This window comes from Narcine bancroftii, chromosome 6 (assembly GCF_036971445.1).
Source record: "Narcine bancroftii isolate sNarBan1 chromosome 6, sNarBan1.hap1, whole genome shotgun sequence".
Classification (NCBI taxonomy): Eukaryota; Metazoa; Chordata; class Chondrichthyes; order Torpediniformes; family Narcinidae; genus Narcine; species Narcine bancroftii.
In genome coordinates, this window is record NC_091474.1 from 235,579,066 (window position 1) to 235,599,865 (window position 20,800).

The following is a 20,800-nucleotide window of genomic DNA, read 5'->3' on the forward strand; positions in this document are numbered from 1 at the left end:
AGTGATACATGGATGCTGCAAAACTGGCTGAGCTCCTCCAGAATTTACTGTGTGTTTTCATAAGTGGGACAACACGGTTTGTAGTGGATTGGAACACATTGCTAATTAACGTGATTGAGTTATGACCATGTTATCTTAATCCTGATTCCCAGCAGAGTGTTTTTTTTATCCTAGAGATGCAATAGCTGAAAATCTCAAAAATTTCCACAAGGCAGGAAGAAAACTGTGGTTCACCCTATTGCCTATTACAACAAAAGAGAGTGTTTTTGATTGGAGAATTGGCATTGAACAAGAGAGAGAGGTTGTCTCTTTCTCATGTAACCTGCTGAGACAACAGCAGGTGAACTGAAAGTCTGAATACATTGACCTTCACTTGATCTGAGAAGAGAGTTTATTGTCTTATACATAAGTACAGTGTACCAATGCACCAAATTTTTACCTTCTGCTGCCACGCAATTGTAGAAGCAGCTATTCTCAAAGTTAATGGACTCCTTCCCTGTGACCCAGTCTTTAGTTGGTTTTACTGTACTTCCATCCAACCGACTACATAAAAAACATAATTTTTCTTTAATGATTTCAGTCCGTGGTCCCCCTTAAATTTGCTGTGGCCCCCTGAGTGGGGGGGGGGGGGGTGCATGTGGCCCCCATTGAGAATGGCTGGAATAAATTAAATGATCACAATGTGCCATAAGACAAAAAAAAGAGGTAATATACAAGGATAGATAAGTTTTCACATTTGCAGTTGGTGCAAAAAAAAGGGGTCTTTCAAGTGGGCAGGCAAATCTTCTGGTGGCCCTGGAGTAGCTTATGAGATTCAAGAGCCTGTCTGACGGTAGAAAAAAAACCCCTGAATTTGAAGGTACATGTGGATGATTTGTCATCAAAAAGAAGGACAGCATTTGAAAATATAATCGATGCAAGCAAAACACACAACATTTTGTGTCATAAAATCAAAGACTGACAATTGCCCAACAGTTTGCTCTAGCCTTAAATATGACTGTCAGAGTTTAAGATACCACTTTTGCACAGTTAAAACCCTAATTGACAACAGAACTATGTGAAACCATAGATGTGGGTAGTAAACAACTCCATGCAAATAAAAAATTATTTGTCTTATTGCCACAAAATCTTTGGACCAGTCTGACTTTAGCTTGGCTTCGCGGACAAAGATTTATGGAGGGGGTAAAAAGTCCACGTCAGCTGCAGGCTCGTTTGTGGCTGACAAGTCCGATGCGGGACAGGCAGACACGATTGCAGCGGTTGCAAGGGAAAATTGGTTGGTTGGGGTTGGGTGTTGGGTTTTTCCTCCTTTGCCTTTTGTCAGTGAGGTGGGCTCTGCGGTCTTCTTCAAAGGAGGTTGCTGCCCGCCAAACTGTGAGGCGCCAAGATGCACGGTTTGAGGCGTTATCAGCCCACTGGCGGTGGTCAATGTGGCAGGCACCAAGAGATTTCTTTAGGCAGTCCTTGTACCTTTTCTTTGGTGCACCTCTGTCACGGTGGCCAGTGGAGAGCTCGCCATATAACACGATCTTGGGAAGGCGATGGTCCTCCATTCTGGAGACGTGACCCATCCAGCGCAGCTGGATCTTCAGCAGCGTGGACTCGATGCTGTCGGCCTCTGCCATCTCGAGTACTTCGACGTTAGGGATGAAGTTGCTCCAATGAATGTTGAGGATGGAGCAGAGACAACGCTGGTGGAAGCGTTCTAGGAGCCGTAGGTGGTGCCGGTAGAGGACCCATGATTCGGAGCCGAACAGGTCTGACTAATAGCATGTGAAAAGAAGTGTGATTGGACTACTGTTTTGTATTTAATTTGCTTTTCTAGATCTTTGCTACTGAATGCTTTTAAAAATATAAACAATAGTTAAACAGCAACTTTTAGCCTTTTCTAACTGGCAATATTAAAAATGTAACAATTATTGTTGTTAACAGGGGAGACAATAAGGCCACTGTTTGAAGTGCACTTCTGTCATATGCCCTTAATTTGAAATTGATGTCCTTACAGAGAGTGCCAAACCCTTAAAAATCACCATAGCTCAAATATTTTATCCATTTCTGGGCATCACACAGAATACTACAGCACAGTGCAGGCTCCTCAACTCTCAATGTTGTGCCAACCCGTATATTCCCTTAAAAAAGTATTATTCCCTCCCTACCCGGTAACTCTCTATTTTTCTTTCATCCATTTGCCTGTCTTAGAGTCTCTTAAATGCCCTCAGTGTTTCAGCCTCCACCATCATCCCAGGAACTCACAACTTTCCCCTAAACCTGCCTCCCTTAACTTTGTACTTATGTCCTCTGGTGTTTACTAATCGTCTCCTGGGAAACAGGAGCTGGCTGTCCACCCTATCTATGTCTCTCATAATCTTGTAGACAGTTTTGGGGAATGGGAGGAGAGTAATGAAGAGACATTTGAAAAAATAGGCTAGTGTCCATCGCAGAATTAAGCGTAGCTGCTCGAAATCATGGAGAGGTCCAACAGAATAAATAACCCTACTATTTTCAGTGGTCCTGCTGGTAGGCAAAGGACTCCAAAATGAAAACCAAGTCAGGTTTGGATTTTATTTTCAACCTAGGGTGCAATCCATAATGTTTGGGACAAAGACATTTTTTTCCTTTATTTCCCCCTGAACTCCACAATTTTAAATTTGTAATCAAACAATTCACACGTGATTCCAGATTTTATTCAAGATTATTTGGGTTTGACTATGTGAAAGTATTAGTGCTGTAATTGTAATTTCTACATAGTCAAACCCAAACTAAAATCTGAAATGCACACTTTAATCACTTGTTTGATTACAAATTTAAAACTGGAGCACAGGCGCAAAAGAAGGAAAAAAGTGTTTTTGTCGCAAACATAAGGGAGGGCACGGTAGTTATGATCTGGATAGAATGCTGAAAAGGTGATTCATTCGTAACTTTCAGGTAAGGTTTGGGTCTATTTTTGAAAAGGTGGTGAAGTGTTGGACAGAATCAATTGGCTCTTTCATATAACCATTCCGGGTATGAGGGGTGGAATGTTTTCTTCCTGTGCAATCATTCATTCCTTGCTTTGATACCCTGAAGCAAGAACAAAAGGGCTGTCATGTATTCGTTTAGAAATGAGTCTAAACTATCTTTGATTCTGCTATCAAAGCCAGAATCAAGATCCAAGGGGCAACCACAGTTCAGTTCAGCTATAGGCTGTTAAAGGGATGGGTGACCATGGTTGTTGCCCATGGAACATTGTCTTGATATTCCCAATATCACGTGGAAAATTTCTGCTTGTCATGAAATTAGATGGGAAACACAAGCTACTTATTCAAAGTCAGTAGATGAGTCAAGGCTGTGTGGGTGATTTGAGTCTGGTGTTGATGATATAGGTGGAAATTGAATTTGTGTCTCTGGGGATGATGTTGCTAAGGAGAAACATGCAGATGAGAGGTAGAATGCAGAACAGTACAGCGCAGTATAGGCCCTTCAGCCCACCATGTTGTTCCGATATAGTTAAACATACTCCAAACGACCAAACCTTCCCTCTGTCACAGTCCATAACTCTCCACATATCCATCCGCTTATCTGAGAGTCTTTTGAAAGCTCCTATTGTACCACAACCACCCCGAGCAAAGCATTCCAGGCATCCACCACTCTTTATTTTTTTAAAAAAAACTATCTCTGACATCTCCCCTAGGCTTTCCTTCACTCACCTGTGGTATTTGGTACTGTCACTCCAATAGAAAGGTGCTGACTGGCAACCCTATCTATGTCTCTCATAATATTGTATATCTCTCAAGTCACTTCTCATCCTCCATCGCTCAAAAGAGAAAAACCCTGACTTGCCCAACATATTTTCAGAATAAAATTCCTCCAATCTAGGCAGCATACTGAAAAATCACCTCTGCATCCTCTCTGAAGCTTCCATGTCCTTCTTATAATGAGGCAACTAGAATTAAACGCAATACTCCAAATCTGGACTAAACTGCATTTTATAGAGCTGGAACTATCTTGTGGATCTTGAACTCAATTCCCTGACTAATGAAGGCCATAATAATTTAAAAATGTATGCCGTGAGGGAGCTATGAACTTGGAACACAAGACTGCTAAACATTCTGCCTTTAACCTTTTACTCCACCTTCAAGTTTAATCTTCCAAAGTCACTGTATATGTGTGAAAAAGAAAAAGTGTATATCATGGCTAACGTGATTTATGGTGTGAAAAATAAAAAATTTTTAAAAAAAGTTTAATCTTCCAAAATGTATCAGTTCACATTTTTCCAGATTAAGCTCCATCAACTATTTTTCCACCCACCTCTGCATCCTGTATACATCCCATTGTAACCTACAACACTCTGTCCACAATGCCAAATGTGCCTCTGCAAACTGACTGACCTACCTCTCCACTTTTTTGTATGTCATTTGTACAAAATCACAAAGAGCAGGCAGGGGTCCCAGAACAGAGCTGTGCAGAACAACACAAGGCAGATGAGATTGCATCTACTACCACCCTCTGGCTTTTGTAAGCAAGCCATTTCTGAATCAATGCAGCCATGGATTCCAAGCTTCATGACTTTCTGGATGACCCTACTATTGAGAAACGTGTCAAATACTAAAATTCATGTGCACAACATCTACTGCCCTGCCTTCAATTTATTGTCAAAACCTTTAAAAAAAATCTAATTAAGCTTATGAAGCACAACCTACCTCTTACAAAGCCATGTTAGCTATTGCTGAGAAAATTGGGCTTTTCTAAATTCTTGTAAATCTTATCCCTCAGAATCCCTTCCCACCACTGGCGTAGGACCCGCTGGCCTATAATTCCCAGGATTCTTCTTAACTTTCTTAAACAACAGTACAACACTTGCCATCCTCTATTCCTCCGGTACTACAATGTGATCAGGGAGGATGCAAAGATTACCTTCAACACCCCAGCAATCTCTTCCCTTACCAATTACCCATAGTAACTTGGTGGTATACCCCCAGGGACATATCCACCCCAATGTTTACAAAAGCTCCAACACTACCTCTTTCTTAACTTCAGCATGCTCCATCACATTTTCCTAGTCTATTCTTCCAAGTGAATACCAAAGCAATGTATTCATAAAGGACCCCCACTACCACCTCCATCTATCTCCAGGCAAATGTTCACCTCTTCATCCCGAGTGCTCCAACCCTCCCTCTTGTCTACTTCCTGTCCTTCACATACATGGGGTTTTTCTTAATCGTATTTCACAGAGACTCGTGGGTGTTTGGAATCCATTGCCAGGAGTGGTAGTGGAGGCTGGTACAATAGGGACTTATACAGTCTCATGGATACATGGCACATGAATACAAGAAAAATAGAGGATTATGGGTGTAAAGTAGGGAAGGATTAGTCTGTTGAGTAGATTTCTATGGGTTGACACAAAATCATGGGTCAAAGGGCCTGTAATGCGCTTCAATGTTCTAAATGCCAAGGCCTTCTCGTTGCTCCCTTCCAGATCTCTTGTCTCTTCTCATATTCTTTCCTGGCTACCTTATAATTCTCCTCGAAGGGAATCAAAGCTGGATCCTTGGCTGGGGATGTGGATGATGGATGAATTGCAGTGGCACAGTGAGGAAGTTATGTGAGCCCTTACAGGCAATTCCCAGATAATGCTAAGAATGGAACCGAGCATCCAAATGGACAGTATTGGAGGTGAAAGGTCAACTAAGTCAATCAAAGCATTGTCACAATTGAATAGAATGTAACTTGTGATTTCAGTACTGAAACATGCCAGAAAACTGACTAGGATGGGTCACTTGTTTGAAAGCCCATAGAACATCCAAAGCCCTTAACCCATACTTTAATTGAAGAGCATTTTTACCAGTACAATAAGCAGCTCTTATACAGCATATTATAAATGCACTGCAACACTTTTAGACCATTCACAGAGGTGCGCAAGAGAGACAAGAGTGGATCTGTGACAGCTGGAGCAAAGTCAGAAAAACCTGATGGAAAGGTCATTGAAATTATGTTTCTTTCTCCAGAGATGGTGCTTCAACTGCTGTGTGTTTTCAGTACTGAATCAGTTTTATATTTCAAATCTCCAGCTTCTGCAGTACTTTGCTGTCAGATTGAGTGGTTTCCAAGGGTGCAAATTAGAAATTACAACCAACTACTAGCAAAATGAGGAGCTTTTCCTTTGAGATCACTACTCACTCGTCACAAACGCAGATCATTGAATCGTTATTAGCACTCCAACATGGGATACTTGCTCTCCATACACTGAATGCCATTTTCCTCAAATTATAACATTGATCATTAGATTAGATTTAACTTTATTGTCATTGACCATACAATCATTTACGGAGCGGAAACAGGCCATGTTGGCCTTTCGAGTCCGCACCGGTTCAGATTTTGTGTTGTGCCAGTAAAATACAAAACCAATGAAATACAATTCGCATCTAGCCCAGAAGTTAAAACAAAATACTGCTATATACAGAAAACTACATGCCAATAAAAAAAGCACATTCAGTGAACAATTCTAAAAGATCTGACAGTGCAATGTGGGTCCAGGACCACTCAGCGTTGGGATTTAAGGTTCAGCAGGGTCACAGGCTCAGGAAAAAAAGCTCTTCTTGGCTCTGCTGGTTCAAGAGTGAAGGTTCCTGTAGCGCCTACCAGATGGGAGAAGAGTAAAAAGTCCATTGTTAGGGTGAGATGCATCCTTGATGATGCCCTTCGTCCTGCCCAGACAGAGTTCCTGATAGATGGTCTCAATGGTGGTCAATTGATCCAATATCAGTTGGATGCTAATAATCTGTCGAGCAGTTTTCACCAACCGCTGAAGTGCTTTACGGTCCAATACGAGGCAATTGCCATATCACTCTGAAATGCTCTCGACAGAACAGTGGTAAAAATCCATCAATATCCTGGGTCAAAGGTGTACTTTCTTCATGCTGTTACACCTTTTTGATCAGGATGGAGGAGTTCATGGACCAGGTGAGATCATCGGAAATGTGGACACCAAGGAATTTGAAGCTTGATAGATGTTCCACCACAATTCAATTGATGTAAATAGGGGCATGAGTATGGCTTCCAGCACACCTGAAGTCCAAAATGATCTCCTTGGTCTTCTGAGTGTTAAGTGCCAAGTTTTTGTCGACACACCACATGGCCAGGATCTGGACCTCATCCCTTTAGGCCATCTCATCATCCCCTCTGATCAGGTCAACTACCGTGGTGTTATCTACGAACTTGATTATGGAATTGGAACCATATACAGGAACACAATCAGAGATGAAAAGGAAATACAGGAGAGATCTCAGTATACAGCCCTGGGGGGCACACTAGTGCTCAAGGTGAGAATGGAAGAGAAGAGATTGTCTAACTTAACAGATTAGGGTCTGATAGAAAGTCCAAGGTCCAATTGCAGAGGGAAAGGCTAATACAAATTTAGCGATCAGTTTGGAGGGAATCACTGTATTGAATGTTGAACTAAAGTCAATGAACAGCATTCTGACATAAGAGTTGGAGCTGTCCAAGTGGATCAAGGCAGTGTGAAGTGCTGTGGAAATAACATACTCAGTCAACCTGTTGGTGGATAGACAAATTGACGAGAGTCCAGGGTGATGGGGAAAAAGATTTCAAATGTGATAGAACCAGTCATTCAAAGTACTTTTCAATGATGGGCATGAGTACAACTGGATGGAAGTCATTCAGACTTGTGGTGGTGGGATGCTTTGGCACTGGCTCAATGGTAGCAATCTTGAAGCTTATGGGAACAACTGCCTGGGCCAGGAACAGGTTCAAAATGTCCATCAAGACCCCAGCCAACTATTCTGCACAGACTCTAAGCACACGGCCAGGTATACCATCCAGACCAGCTGCCTTCTGTCCATTCACCCTACTCAGGGTAGCCCCAACATCAGCAACAGGAAGTGAGAGAGGCAGTTCATCAGGTGGAAGATCCACTGTGAAGGTGACCTCCTTGTTCTGTCAAAGTGAGCGTCAAAATAATTAAGCTCCTCGGAAACGGAAGGACAGTGGGGTGACCAGTGGGGTGCCATAGGGATCTGTACTGGGACCCCAGTTGTTCACAATTTACATTAATGATCTGGATGAGGGGATTGGATGTAATATCTCCAAATTTGCAGATGACACTAAGCTAGGAGGGGTTGTGTGCATGGAAGAGGGGGTCAGGAAGCTCCAGTGTGATTTGGATAAATTGAGGGACTGGGCAGATACATGGCAAATGCACTACAATGTGGATAAATGTGAGGTTATCCACTTTGGTAATACAAACCGGAGGGCAGATTACTATTTGAATGGCAATAGATTAAGAGATGGGAAGTGCAGAGAGACCTAGGGGTACTTGTACACCAGTCTCTGAAGACGAGCATGCAGGTACAGCAGGCGGTTAAAAAGGCAAATGGTATGTTGGCCTTCATATCAAGAGGGTTAGAGTAGAGGAACAAGGATACCTTACTGCAGCTGTACAGGGCCTTGGTGAGACCCCACCAGGAGTATTGTGTGCAGTTTTCGTCACCTTATCTAAGGAAGGATGTTCTTGCAATGGAGGGAGTGCAGAGGCGATTCACCAGGCTGATACCTGGAATGGCAGGAATGACTTATGAGGAAAGATTGCGCAAATTGGGATTGTACTCGCTGGAGTTTAGAAGATTGAGAGGGGATCTCATAGAGACCTATAAAATTCTGGCAGGACTGGACAGAATGGATGCAGATGGGATGTTTCTAAGGATGGGAAAATCCAGAACCCAGGGCAATGGTTTGAGGATAATAGGCAAACCATTTAGGACCGAGATGAGGAGGAATTTCTTTACCCAGAGGGTGGTGAATCTGTGGAATTCATTGCCACAGAGGCCAGTAGAGGCAGGTTCATTAAATATATTTAAGAGGGAATTAGATCTATTTATTCAGTATAAGGGTATTAAAGGTTACGGAGAGAAGGCGGGGACGGGGTACTGAACTTTAAGATCAGCCATGATCTCGTTGAATGGAGGAGCAGGCTCGAAGGGTCGAATGACCTACTCCTGCTCCTATCTTCTATGTTTCTATGACAGCTGGAAGGGGGCACAGTACTAGGTGGAGTCCGAGAAGTTGAAATGGTCTTTGATCTTTTGTCTGTACGTATGCTTAGCCTGAGAGATTTCGCTCTGTAGGTTGGCCCTGGCTGAGCTGTAAGTCTTCCAGTCTCTAGATCTAAAAGACCAAATCTCTGTCCTTGAACAGACGGCGAACCTCACTGTTCATCCATGGTTTTTGATTAGCAAAAATTTATATGTCTTTTTGTGGTGTCACTCCATCCACGCACTAGTTGATGTACTCAAGGACAGAGTTGGTAAATAAATCAGTATCAGACATACCTCAATATCAGAAATGCCTCATCAGTAGAAAAGCACTTGGAACAGTCCAAAATTAGTCGAAGTTGCTGTTTAAGTGCACATCTTTCATTTAGATTCTCTTTGTTATGTTGCTTTTGGGAAAGGAACAGTAATTTCCTTGAGGTCATCTTATTCGTGGGGATCATCCCAAGAAAGTTCCCCCTTCAAACTAGCGGCACTTGGCTCAGGAATTCCACCTGCTGAACACACATTCAGTTTATTAGAGTACAAAAATACATTTCATTCCTGTTGAACATCATTTTAGTGCCATGAAGTCCCTCCACTTAGTGGACCATAATTACAGTGCCCTCCATAATGTTTGGGACAAAGACCCTTAATTTCCTTTATTTGTTCCTGTGCTCCACAGTTTTAAATTTGTAATCGAAACAATTCACATGTAATTAAAGTGCAGATTTTATTCAAAGTTATTTTATACAATTTGGTTTGACCATGTAGAAATTACAGCACTTTTTATACAGAGTCCCCTCATTTCAGGGTGCCATAATATTTGAATATTTGGCTTCTCAGGTGTTCTCAGGTACAGTATGTTTAATACAGATTTTCAGATTTGTTGTCAGAGTCTCTTTTCTTTCTTTGGCTTGGCTTCGCGGACGAAGATTTATGGAGGGGGTAAAAAGTCAGAGTACATACATGACATCACATACAACCCTGAGATTCTTTTTCCTGCAAGTGAGGCAGACTGTACACAGCATTTTTGTGTAAACAAAGAATTGAAAACAGATAACAAATGTAAACAAATTGACCGTGCAATACAGAGAGAATTTTAAAAAGTCAATAAAGTGCACAAATAAGAGTCCTTAAATTAATCTCTGATTGAGTTTGTTGTTGAGGAGTTTGATAGTGAAGGAGTAGCAACTCTTCCTGAACTTGGTGGTGCGAGTCTTGTGGCACCTCTACCCATTTCCTGATGGCAACGGTGTGAACAGAGCATGTGCTGTGTGGTGTGGATCCTTGATGATTGCTGCTGCTCTTCAACAAAGCATTCTCTGTAAATGTTCTCAATAGGGGGGAGGGCTTTGCTTGTGATGTCCTGGATTATGTCCACTACCTTTTGGAGGACTCTATGCTCAAGGGTATTGGTATCCCCATACCAGTCTGTGATGCAGCCGGTCAGCACACTTCCACCACATATCTGTAGAAATTTGCCAGAGTTTCTGGTGTCGTTCCAAACTTCCATAAATTCCTATAGAAGTAGAGGTGCCTTCTTCACAATACCATTAGTGTGTTGAGTCCAAGAAATTTCTATTAAATTGGATAGATATATGGATGGGAGAGATCTAGAGGGTTATTGAATGGGTGCAGGTCAGTGGGACTAGCGGAATGATGTTTCGGCACAGACTAGAATGGCAAATGGCCTGTTTTCTGTGCTGTAATGTTCTATGGTTCCATTATTAAATAAATAAATAAATAGATAGATAGAAGATCCTCTAGAATAATGATTCTCAAGAATTTAAATTTTCTCACCCTCTCCACCTCTGATCTCCCAATGATCACTGGATTGTACACCTCTGGCTTTCCCTTCCTGAAGTTAACAATCAGCTCCTTGGTTTTGGTAACATTGATTGCAAGGTTGTTGTTGGTGCACCACCCAGCCAAGTTTTCAATCTCCATCCTATATGCTGACTCATCACCTTTCTTTATACAATCCACTACCATGGTATTGTCGGCAAATTTGTTGATGGTGTTATTGTCATACTGAGCCACACAGTCGTAGATTAGAGCAAGGGGTCTAAGAACACAGCCCTGTTGCGCTCCAGTGCTTATGGAGATTGTGGAGGAGATGTTCTTACCAATCCTCCCTGTCGTCTGGAGGTGAGGAAATCCAAGATCCAATTACACAGTGAGGTGTTGAGTTCTAGGCCTTGGAGTTGCTACATTGGTTCAGATATAAGAGAGCTTTCTTCTTAGCTTTTGACCATCTTTGGAGTATGTAGTTGTCATTTTTCAACATGAGGTACAAAGTTGTGCCAATGAAAGTCAAGGAAGCCATTATGAGGCTGAAAAACAAGAATAAAACAGTAAGAGATACCACCTAAACCTTAGGTGGTATTTGGAACATCATTAAAAAGAAAGAGCATTAAGGAAGACCTCTACTGTTAATGACAGAAGAATTCTCATAAAAGAAGAAAAATCCGCAAACGTATGTTTTGACAGATCAGAAGCACTCTTTAGGAGGCAGTCGTGGATGTGTCAGTGACTGCTACTGTCCGCAGAAGACTTCATGAACAGAAATATAGAGGCCACACTACAAGATGCCACAGAAAGGATGGTCAGATTACAGTTTGCCAAGAAGTATTTAAAAGAGCCTGCAGAATTCTGGGAAAAAAGGTCTTGTGGACAGATGAGACCAAGATTAGTCTGCATCAGAGTGATGGCAAGAGCAAAGTGTGGAGGCATAAAGGAACTGCCCAAGATCCAAAGCATACCACCTTAGCCGTGGTTTGTATCTTGCAGTGTAGTCTCTGTATTTCTGTTCATGAAGTCTTCTGCAGACAGTAGTCAGTGACACATCCACAGTGCTTTATGATCTGTCAAACATTCGTTTGGGGATTTTTCTTCATAATGATGAGAAGGTCTTCCTTGGAATACCAGCCCCTTTGTGATTACTGAGTTCATCAATACTCTTGTTCTTAATTATGTTGATTTTAATAATCCTAAGGTTTGGTCTGTTTTATTCTTGTTTTTCAGCCTTATCAAGGCTTTTTTGACTTTCGTTGGTAAAACTCTGGTCCTCATGTTGAAAAATGGCAACTACAGACTCCAAAGGTGATCAAAAGCTTAGAAGGAAGTCTTGATCTATTCTTGGACCAAAGAAGCAATTAAACATACCTGAGTACTCGCAAACACCTGTGAAGCCATATGTCCCAAACATCAGTGGACCATGTATATAAAACAAAATGTTATCATTTCTACATGGTCAAACCAAAATATATGCAAATAATCTTGAATAAAATCTAGAATGTGCACTTTAATTACCGGTACATGGGAATTATTTGATTACAATTTGAAAATTGGAGCTCAGGGCAAATGGGGATAAGGCTGGAAAGGGGTACTGATGGTGGTGATCAGCCATGATCTGTAAAATGGCGGTGCTGGCTCGACGGGCCGAAGGGCCTACTCCAGCTCCTATTGCCTATAAATTAAGGGGGAAAATTGTCTTTGTTCCAAACATTATGGAGGGCACTGAATGCTGCTACTGATGGACTTGAAGTTCACCATGATGAATGTTAACCTATCTGATTTTTACTGACAGCAAATAGAGCAAATTAGTTATGGAGAGTTGGACATTTCATGGTTAACATCTCTGACTAAACATTCTCTTGAATTTTCAAAATATATCAGTAAAAATACCAAGGAAACCCACAGATGTGCTACCAATTAATACTGATACCACTTATACCCTGAATTTTTTTTTTCTCAACAGATGTTTCTTAGCTATACACTTTGCAGGAGGCAGTTTTGTCTGATATAAAGAGAAATGCTTTGCTTTGATGTGGTGAGATGCCTGACAACTATTTATGGCGCTTCATAATTGCAATTTTAATGCTAAAACTTCTTATTTGTACCTCATTTCTTAAATGAAACTAAGGAATTGATTCTCTGGCCAAGTACTACTTTGGATCTCATAGTCCTAACCAGCAGCTTGACTTCACGCTCCTCTCAAGGAATGAAAAGAAAACATCAGTTGGTTGGGGGAATGTTGGCGCCAGACTTATGTTAAAGACACATTTCACACTTCAGAACTGGTGATGTATTCATATCTCAGATTTTGCTTCTCTCCTTCTTGTTCCTGCAGTGTTTGCACCACTGTTTGTAATGACCTCATCTGGCATTTCACTGAAATAATCCAATTGAACTTGGATGCAAAGGCAGCTTTCCCAATCTATGCAAAAAAAAATGCTCAGTCAGAGAGATCAGAAGTCCTTTTTTTTTGTTTTTACTCTGTTTATCTGCCTCGTCCTCGTTGACCTTTGGAGCATTGCAATATGATAAACTACAGAAAAGCACTGGTATCTCCTGTTTGGATAACGTTTCCAACATCGCTACCAAATCTAATCCTCAACATTCCAGCAGAGATGGCTATCTTGAAAGAATGCAAAGAACAAAAATCAATCTACTGTCTGAATTCAGCATCAGTAAGAGAAATATGAGTGGGAACCCTTCATCAAGACAATTCCCCACCCCCCCCCCCCATCCCCACCAACTTGATGAGTTCCTCCAGCAGATTGTTTTTTTGCTGCAGATCCTAGCATCTGCAGCCTCCTGTGTCTCAAGAATCACCAGGAACCCTGGCTTGTAAATATCCTTTACGAACTACAACCACGTGCAATCATGAAGCTGTGGCGGCCCGCAATTGCGTAGATCGAATCACCTCATCGCGCGGCAGCAGACGCGGACAGAGATCGCTAAAGTGACTCCCAGGACAACGAGCCGGCGGGGTAGAAACTGGGGCAGCGTCAGACCAACATGCCTGAAGTGGCATTGGTCAAGCTGCCCAGCTAACTCAGCAGAAACAGGGTGGGGAAGAGTGTGTGTGTGTGTGTTTGTAGCGGTCGAATACAAAGCTGCTTTAACCAACGTTAGAGCTTTCCCCTGCCAGAAAATGTTGTAGGTTTAGGTGTCTCTCCAAAGGCTTTAACACTGAACCTGGCCCAACTATTGAGCGACTGCTGCACTGTTGAAGCTTTCATTATTCAGATGATAGATGAAGAGATTTCCCCTGTCTACTATATTGTCTGTAAAATAGCACATGCTCTTGCATTACGGGGAGTTAATCTCAAGCATCTCATCCAAATACTTTTCACTTAAACCAACTCTCCTATAAATATTTTTGAAGTTTCATGAATTTGTTCCGTCCAAATTTGGGCCATGATCTGCATTCAGGCTTCCACTGGGAACTAATGTATTCCCTTCCCAATTGAAAATGTGCTACTTCGTCTTAGTCTCAGTCTGGATTGATGTTCTCATTTCCTGCCTCTGTCACGATTTCTCAAATGAGGCAGGACTGAGGGTTGCCATCACCGAGAGTCCATTCTGGCCTGCCAACCCTGCACACTGTTTAATAAAGGTCAGGGATGATACTTTGCCTCACAGCTGATGCTAAATAGGCTGAATGATGAGACAAAATGTCAGCTATCAATCACTCGCACTTTAGAAAGTCCCGTACTTCTATCTGAATGCCTGTGCCTAAGACTTCCTGTATGCTGACTCGTTTGACTGATAGTCAAGACTTGGACTTGCCACGATAATGAATATGTATGAGATGTACCGGAAGTCACGTGGTATGAGACAGAGATAAGAGCACAAGCAGGAGAACAAAGGAAAACGGGAGAATAAAGACACTCAGAAGTTTACCTGATAATGTTTTATTAACTTCACATTTCGGGCCACAACTGTGACAGGACTTGCCATTGAAGAAAGGCTCCAGATACACTTCACATTTGGCCTTCAGTACTGGCATTGGAGCAGCGACCCATTCATCTAAATGGGGAAGCCATCCTAGAGGAGAGCAGAAAGTGCTTTATCTCACTTATTTCAGTTTTGCTTGATCTTAATGATTGGAGTCAACCTTCCAGATACCTCTTTAGAATGTTGGCCCTCCAACTCCAGAAGTAAACCAGTGCAGAAGACTGTGGGAGTCGAGTGCATGCAGCAGAACAGGTCAAAGAGGAACCAGCCCAGAGCCTTGTATTCCTTTTTTGTCAACCTCTGTTTTGAATATATTCAATGGCATTTTCTAAAACCTGAGAAGTGGACAATTTCAAAGACCTCTGGTCTGTAGAAGTGTATGTTTTTATGATCACAATCATTCTTAAGGCACCAAAAGTCTTTATCTCCTTCTACAGGTGATCCATCTCATGAGGTGAGCAAAGAAAGCAAAATCCTCAAGGGCTTCAAGAATGTGTAGAACACCCAAAGGTGGTTTGCAGATTTATACTCGAATGAAATAACAAATATATGCCTGTGAGATCGCATCTTCATGAACAAAAATAGAAAATGCTGAGTTAAAGAAAGTTTGAATGAAATCACTCAATTGCTAGGTTGCAGGTGAAAGGACAGGAAGTGGAAAGAAATGGCCGTCTTGTATATTAAATATTTTGCACTCCAGTATGAAGCACACAGACCTTGTGGATTAAATCATTTGGCAGATCTAGAAGGGAAGTATTTTTTGTGTATTTTTTAAAATTAACTTTGTACTTTATGAAATCGAAGCCTTTTGTTGCTAACATTGCAGTGTAGAAAACTCACCACCACCTTTATTCAGGTGTCTGCCTAGTTTCAGGCAGACCTGATGAAGGGCTCAGGCGTGAAACGTCTGTCTATTCCATTCCCTAAATGATACATCTCCTGATGAGTTTCACCAGCATATTTGTGCACTGCTGTACTGAGAATTAATCATCACAGAAGAAATATTTCCCCAAATAATCACCACTCTGCAGCAGAATGAAGAAATAGCATGAAGGGATCATACAGCATGGAACAAGCCCTTTGGACTAGTCCCTTTCGCCTGCCTTTGGTCCATATCCTTCTAAACCCTTCCTATTCATGTATTTATCCAAATGTCTCTTGAACATCAAAGTTGCACTGCTTCTATAGCTTCCACTGGCAGTCCAATCTAGATACGGACCACCCTCAGAGTGAAAAAGCTGCCCATCAGGTCCCGCTTAACCTCTCCTTTCTCACAAACCTATGTGGTCTGTTTCTCGAATTGTATCCCCTGAGAAAAAGGCTGTGAACATGTTATTGTCATTTTCATCATTTTGCAAAAGGTGTTTAAAAATGCGCTGGAGAAACTCAGCATGTCAACGCTTCAGGTTTCTGGTCTGAGCCTTTTGTCAAGCATGATTTACCTTTTTATTTTTAAATTTTAGATGCATAAAAGACTTCAAGCAGTCATTTCCATTTATTTTAATCTGAGTATTAGAGGCTGTTAAACATAGCCAGACACAGGAAAGTCTGCAGACACAGTGGTTGTACTGCAATACACAAAAGCCTGCCTCCTTTCTGCTCATATCTTGACAAAGGGCTCAGGCCTGAAAGATCGATTATATACCTTTGGTTCCTACAGACGCTGCGTGTCTTGCTGAGTTTCTCCAGTATTGCAGGCACAAATGTTGTCTAATTATTTTAAAGAAAGGCGGGTTCATTAAATGATGACACTCCAGTTGTTTTGTTGCAGGCAGAGATCTTAACTGGGCTTGAAGTGTCCAATATTGAAGATGCTGGAAAGGCATGCTCTGTGCTATTGGAGAAGGGCTGCACATCTGTTATTATCACATTGGGAGCAAAGGGCAGTTTGCTAATGTCGCTGGACCAACGATCTCCATGTCACATTCCCACAAAGAATGTGAAGGCTGTAGATACTACGGTAAGCTTTGTGTTTTAATCATTCTGCCCAAGGCCTTAATTGTGACTAATCTCATAAACCTCTGTCCAGTGGTTGGAGAATAATTTGTGGTAAAACATGATGTCATTACATGATTTGACATTTCACAGTTTAAAGGCTCTAATCTTTATTAAAAGTTAAATTGTTTTGGGAAATTTCAAGTTACAGAAATGGTCCAAAAAATTACACATTGCTGAACAATTGTCAAGAGCTGAGAAACACTTCTTCAAAAGGATGAAGGTTTCATGACCTCTGTGTTTCAATGAAATGTGTCTCAATCACAGCAGTGAAATTTTGGTCACCCAGCTATAGAAAGAATATCATTAAGCCAAAAAAGATGCAGAAAAGATTTGCAAGCATGTTGCTGGGACTGTTAAGCTTGAATCGGTTAGGACTTTTTCTCCCTGGAGTGTAGACAGCTGAGAAGGGATTTTAGCAAGGTTTGCAACATCGTGAAAGGCACAGTCATTTTTTCCCATCATGGGATCATTTAAATTTTGATCGAATAGATTTAAGGAGAGAGGGGAAAAATGAGACCAGAAGGGCACCTTCAGACAGAGTCTGATAGGAACATGGAACAGGCTACCAGAAGAAGTGGTCAAAAGTGGAGATAATTGTAGCGTTCAAAAGACATTTTGACAGGTATATTTAGGTAGGAAAGTCTTTGAGGAATATGAGCAGAACAAAGACCAAAGGTACTAGCTTAGTCGTCATGGACAAGTTGGGCTGAAGGGCCTGTTTTTATGCTGTAGAATGCTTTGACATTCTCTGCTTTGTTTAACCCCACTTCAAATCTCCAAACTCCCTCACAGCCCACCTAACGGCCAAAACATTGTATGTGTTTACTTTCCAGAGGATCAGAACTGTGGAAGCAGAAGGAGGTTGTGATGGATGTGGGGGATTGAGACCAGCCAAATATCTGGGGAGAGGGTTGTGTGAAGGATGAGCCAAATGTGGTGTGGTTTTATTTCCATAAGACCCTCCCCCCCCCCCCCCCCCACCCCCCTACTCCCCTCGTTTAAATAGCACCAATGTAGGCATTGCCTGATTTGGCCAGGCTTTCTTCTGTCTGAGTAATCCCAGAATTTCACAGCCCAATTGTGTGCATGTCTTACTAGCTGTTTAACATCATGCACATATTCAGAAGCCTCTAATCTCATGTGTGGCAATGTCTATTTGTTGGTTTAGTTAACTCATACATTGTTCAAGCTCTTTACTAAATCCATTACTCTTTTACACCACTACCTTCCTTTGAAATCAAGACTCATCGCTATTTTTAATCTAGTTCTCCCATGACAAAGCAGAGAGCTCCTTATCTCCTTAAAATCTTGTCTTTAAGATCATACTTGTGCCACCTAATCACTGAGAACTTGTTTAACTCATCAATTTTATTTGAATGTTGGTGGTTCTTTTCCCTTCTCTGTGGGGTTTAGTCGAGAACTCTAATTACATTTAATCAACTCTGATGGGCATGTCACATCTTGCTCATGCCAGCCTTCATTTTCCCAAAACAGACTCTATACCTTCAAGGCTAGAAATGACCATGTCAGTGGAAAGGATATCAGCGTGTGTGAAGAGGTGAAACAACCCCATCTCTTTGTGGGAATCCCACTGTTCATTCAGTGTTGTATGGAGAACCTCAAGTCTGTTCAATGGCAGCACACAGAAACACAGCAATGAACAGTGAAAGGGGCCAAACTCCCCAGTATTCATCTCACTCGGCATCCCCTGGTCCACTTGCTGCAGAGTCCCTCCCTAAAACCGATGAGTGCTTTCTGACCTGATTAAACCCTGGTTGCCTAAATTGCATTTATTTGAATGTTTATGTGAACTTTCCATGTTTAAATAGCCTCTCAGTGTTAGTAGACCATACTAACTATTTAAACTGCACGGTAGATAGCAATGCTGTTAAATATATCTTGTTCTTTCCCGGGATTAAGGAATGATGGTTTACATGCAATACAGGGTTTTAAACAGATGGCCCAATCAGATATCTTCCACCTTTCAGTATCTTGCCTGATGCTGTACCTCAATGTTCATGTCAAAGTCAATGTGAGTTTATTGTCATATACATAAGTACAATGCACAGATGCACTGAAATTCTTTCTTGCTGCACCTCATCTTCTCTGCCAAATCTCCATATGTATTTAAGACACATAGATTCTTGAATAATAGGGAAATTAAGGGTTATGTTTATGGGGAATGGGAAGGTAAATGGAGCCGAGGCTTTGTCATATTGAATGGTGGACTAGACTCACCACGTCAGATGGCCGACTCCTATTTCTAATGCCTTTAAGTTATCTTCGTACACTTTCCTAAAATCTGTTAATTGAATGAGCACTCATGACCCACTATGATTAGAAAGTTACAGACTCATAAAGATTCTCCAAGGAAACAACTTTATTATCTCAGTCTTCAATGGCCTAGAATTATACAGTATCGGAGCCTATACAATGAAAGCCTTGTGCTCACTCATAGAGTGATGGTCAGTGAGAGAATTGTGACTCAGGTACTCCACCCCACTTTAAACTGTCAAGTTTGTATTCTAGGACAAAAGGGCACAAGTTCAGGTCTGCTTAGAACAGAGATGCAGAGGAATTTCTTCAGCCAGAGGGTGGTAAATCTGTGGAATTTGTTACAATAGGTAGTTGTGGAGACCAGGTCATTGGAAGTATTTAAGACAGGGATTGATAGGTTCTTGATTAGCCAGGGGAACAGTTACGGGGAAAAGACCAAGCAGTGGGGCTGAGTGGGAAAATAGATCAGCTCGTGGTTAAATGGCAGGGCAAACTTGATGGGCCTATTTTTGCACCTGTCTTATGGTATTCCAGTTCAGTTCTCCAGTGACATATGGTGATAGACGTCTCCACATCATTCCTGTACCCCACTAGGAATGGCCGTTTATTTTCCACATGGTATACATTGCAGCTACTGTGCGTTAGTGGTTGAAGGAATATATGTTTAGGCTGGTGGCTGAAGCTTTGACCTGGATGTGTTGAGCTTCTGTAGAGTGTTGACGAGCTTGCATCGATCAGCAAAAAAAAATTCATTGTGGTCTTGAATTATGCATTGTAGATGATGGAGAGGTCTGTAGAATGTCAGGAGGTGAGTGACTTGATTTCCACGCAGTCTGAAGATCAATTACCATAGCGATAATAGTGGAGAAACTGGCTCGTCCTTGTCAGGATTAGTATGTTCAAATTTTATTGATTCCAACCTGTGTTCTGGGTTTTAGCACTAAGGATAACAGTGGGAATTGAATGAACTGTCCTGCTTGCCAGATTACCAGTATATGCCTCAGCGTATCAATACATTGCTCATTCAGTATCTTCCTTGACTGATAAACAACTTAATCTGCAAATATGTGCCAGAGGTTCAGAGCATAACAGAAGTTCATAACTCTTCGATAAGTACTTGGATGGATGAAAGTAAAGTTATGGGTGTGAGATTGGGAAAAATTTGATTGTTGTGGAGGAGATTTACATAAGTCATATAACATAACAATTACAGCACGGAAACAGGCCATTAGGCCCTTCTAGTCCGCACCAAACCAAACACCCCTTTCTCGTCCCACCTCCCTGCACAATGCCCATAACCCTCCATCTTCTTCTCATCCATATACCTGTCCAACCTTTTCTTAAATAATACAATTGACTCCGCCGCCACTATTTCTCCCGGAAGCTCATTCCACACGGCTACCACTCTCTGAGTAAAGAAGTTCCCCCTCATGTTACCTCTAAACCTCTGCCCCTTAATTCTTAACTCATGTCTTCTTGTTTTAATCTTTCCTCCTCTTAACAGAAATAGTCTATCCACATCCCCTCTGTCTATCCCTTTCATAATCTTAAATACCTCTATCAAATCCCCTCTCAACCTTCTACGCTCCAAAGAATAAAGACCTAATCTGTCCAATCTCTCCCTATACTCTAGATGCTTAAACCCAGGTAACATTCTGGTAAACCTTCTCTGCACTCTCTCCACTCTGTCAGCGCAACATAATGGTCTGAAGGGCCTGTACTGCGCTATAATGCTCTATCATTAGACAGAGAGT

General features: G+C 41.7%; 1 protein-coding gene and 1 long non-coding RNA gene across 3 annotated transcripts in view; one reads left to right on the forward strand and one right to left on the reverse strand.

The window, feature by feature from the left end:
* rbks (ribokinase) overlaps positions 1 to 20,800 on the forward strand; it is a 179,687-nt gene that overhangs the window by 131,614 nt on the left and 27,273 nt on the right. The window contains exon 7 of the mRNA XM_069887726.1: positions 16,543 to 16,731. Within this exon, the coding sequence (XP_069743827.1) occupies positions 16,543 to 16,731 (189 nt within the window). The remainder of the gene's footprint in view (positions 1 to 16,542; positions 16,732 to 20,800) is intronic.
* The window catches only part of LOC138737150 (uncharacterized), a 46,316-nt gene that overhangs the window by 20,015 nt on the left and 5,501 nt on the right, over positions 1 to 20,800 (reverse strand). For both annotated transcript variants that reach the window (XR_011340782.1, XR_011340781.1), the window contains exons 2-3: positions 14,718 to 14,861; positions 9,324 to 9,541 (exon numbers count right to left, since the gene is read on the reverse strand). This is a non-coding gene — a long non-coding RNA (uncharacterized lncRNA). The remainder of the gene's footprint in view (positions 1 to 9,323; positions 9,542 to 14,717; positions 14,862 to 20,800) is intronic.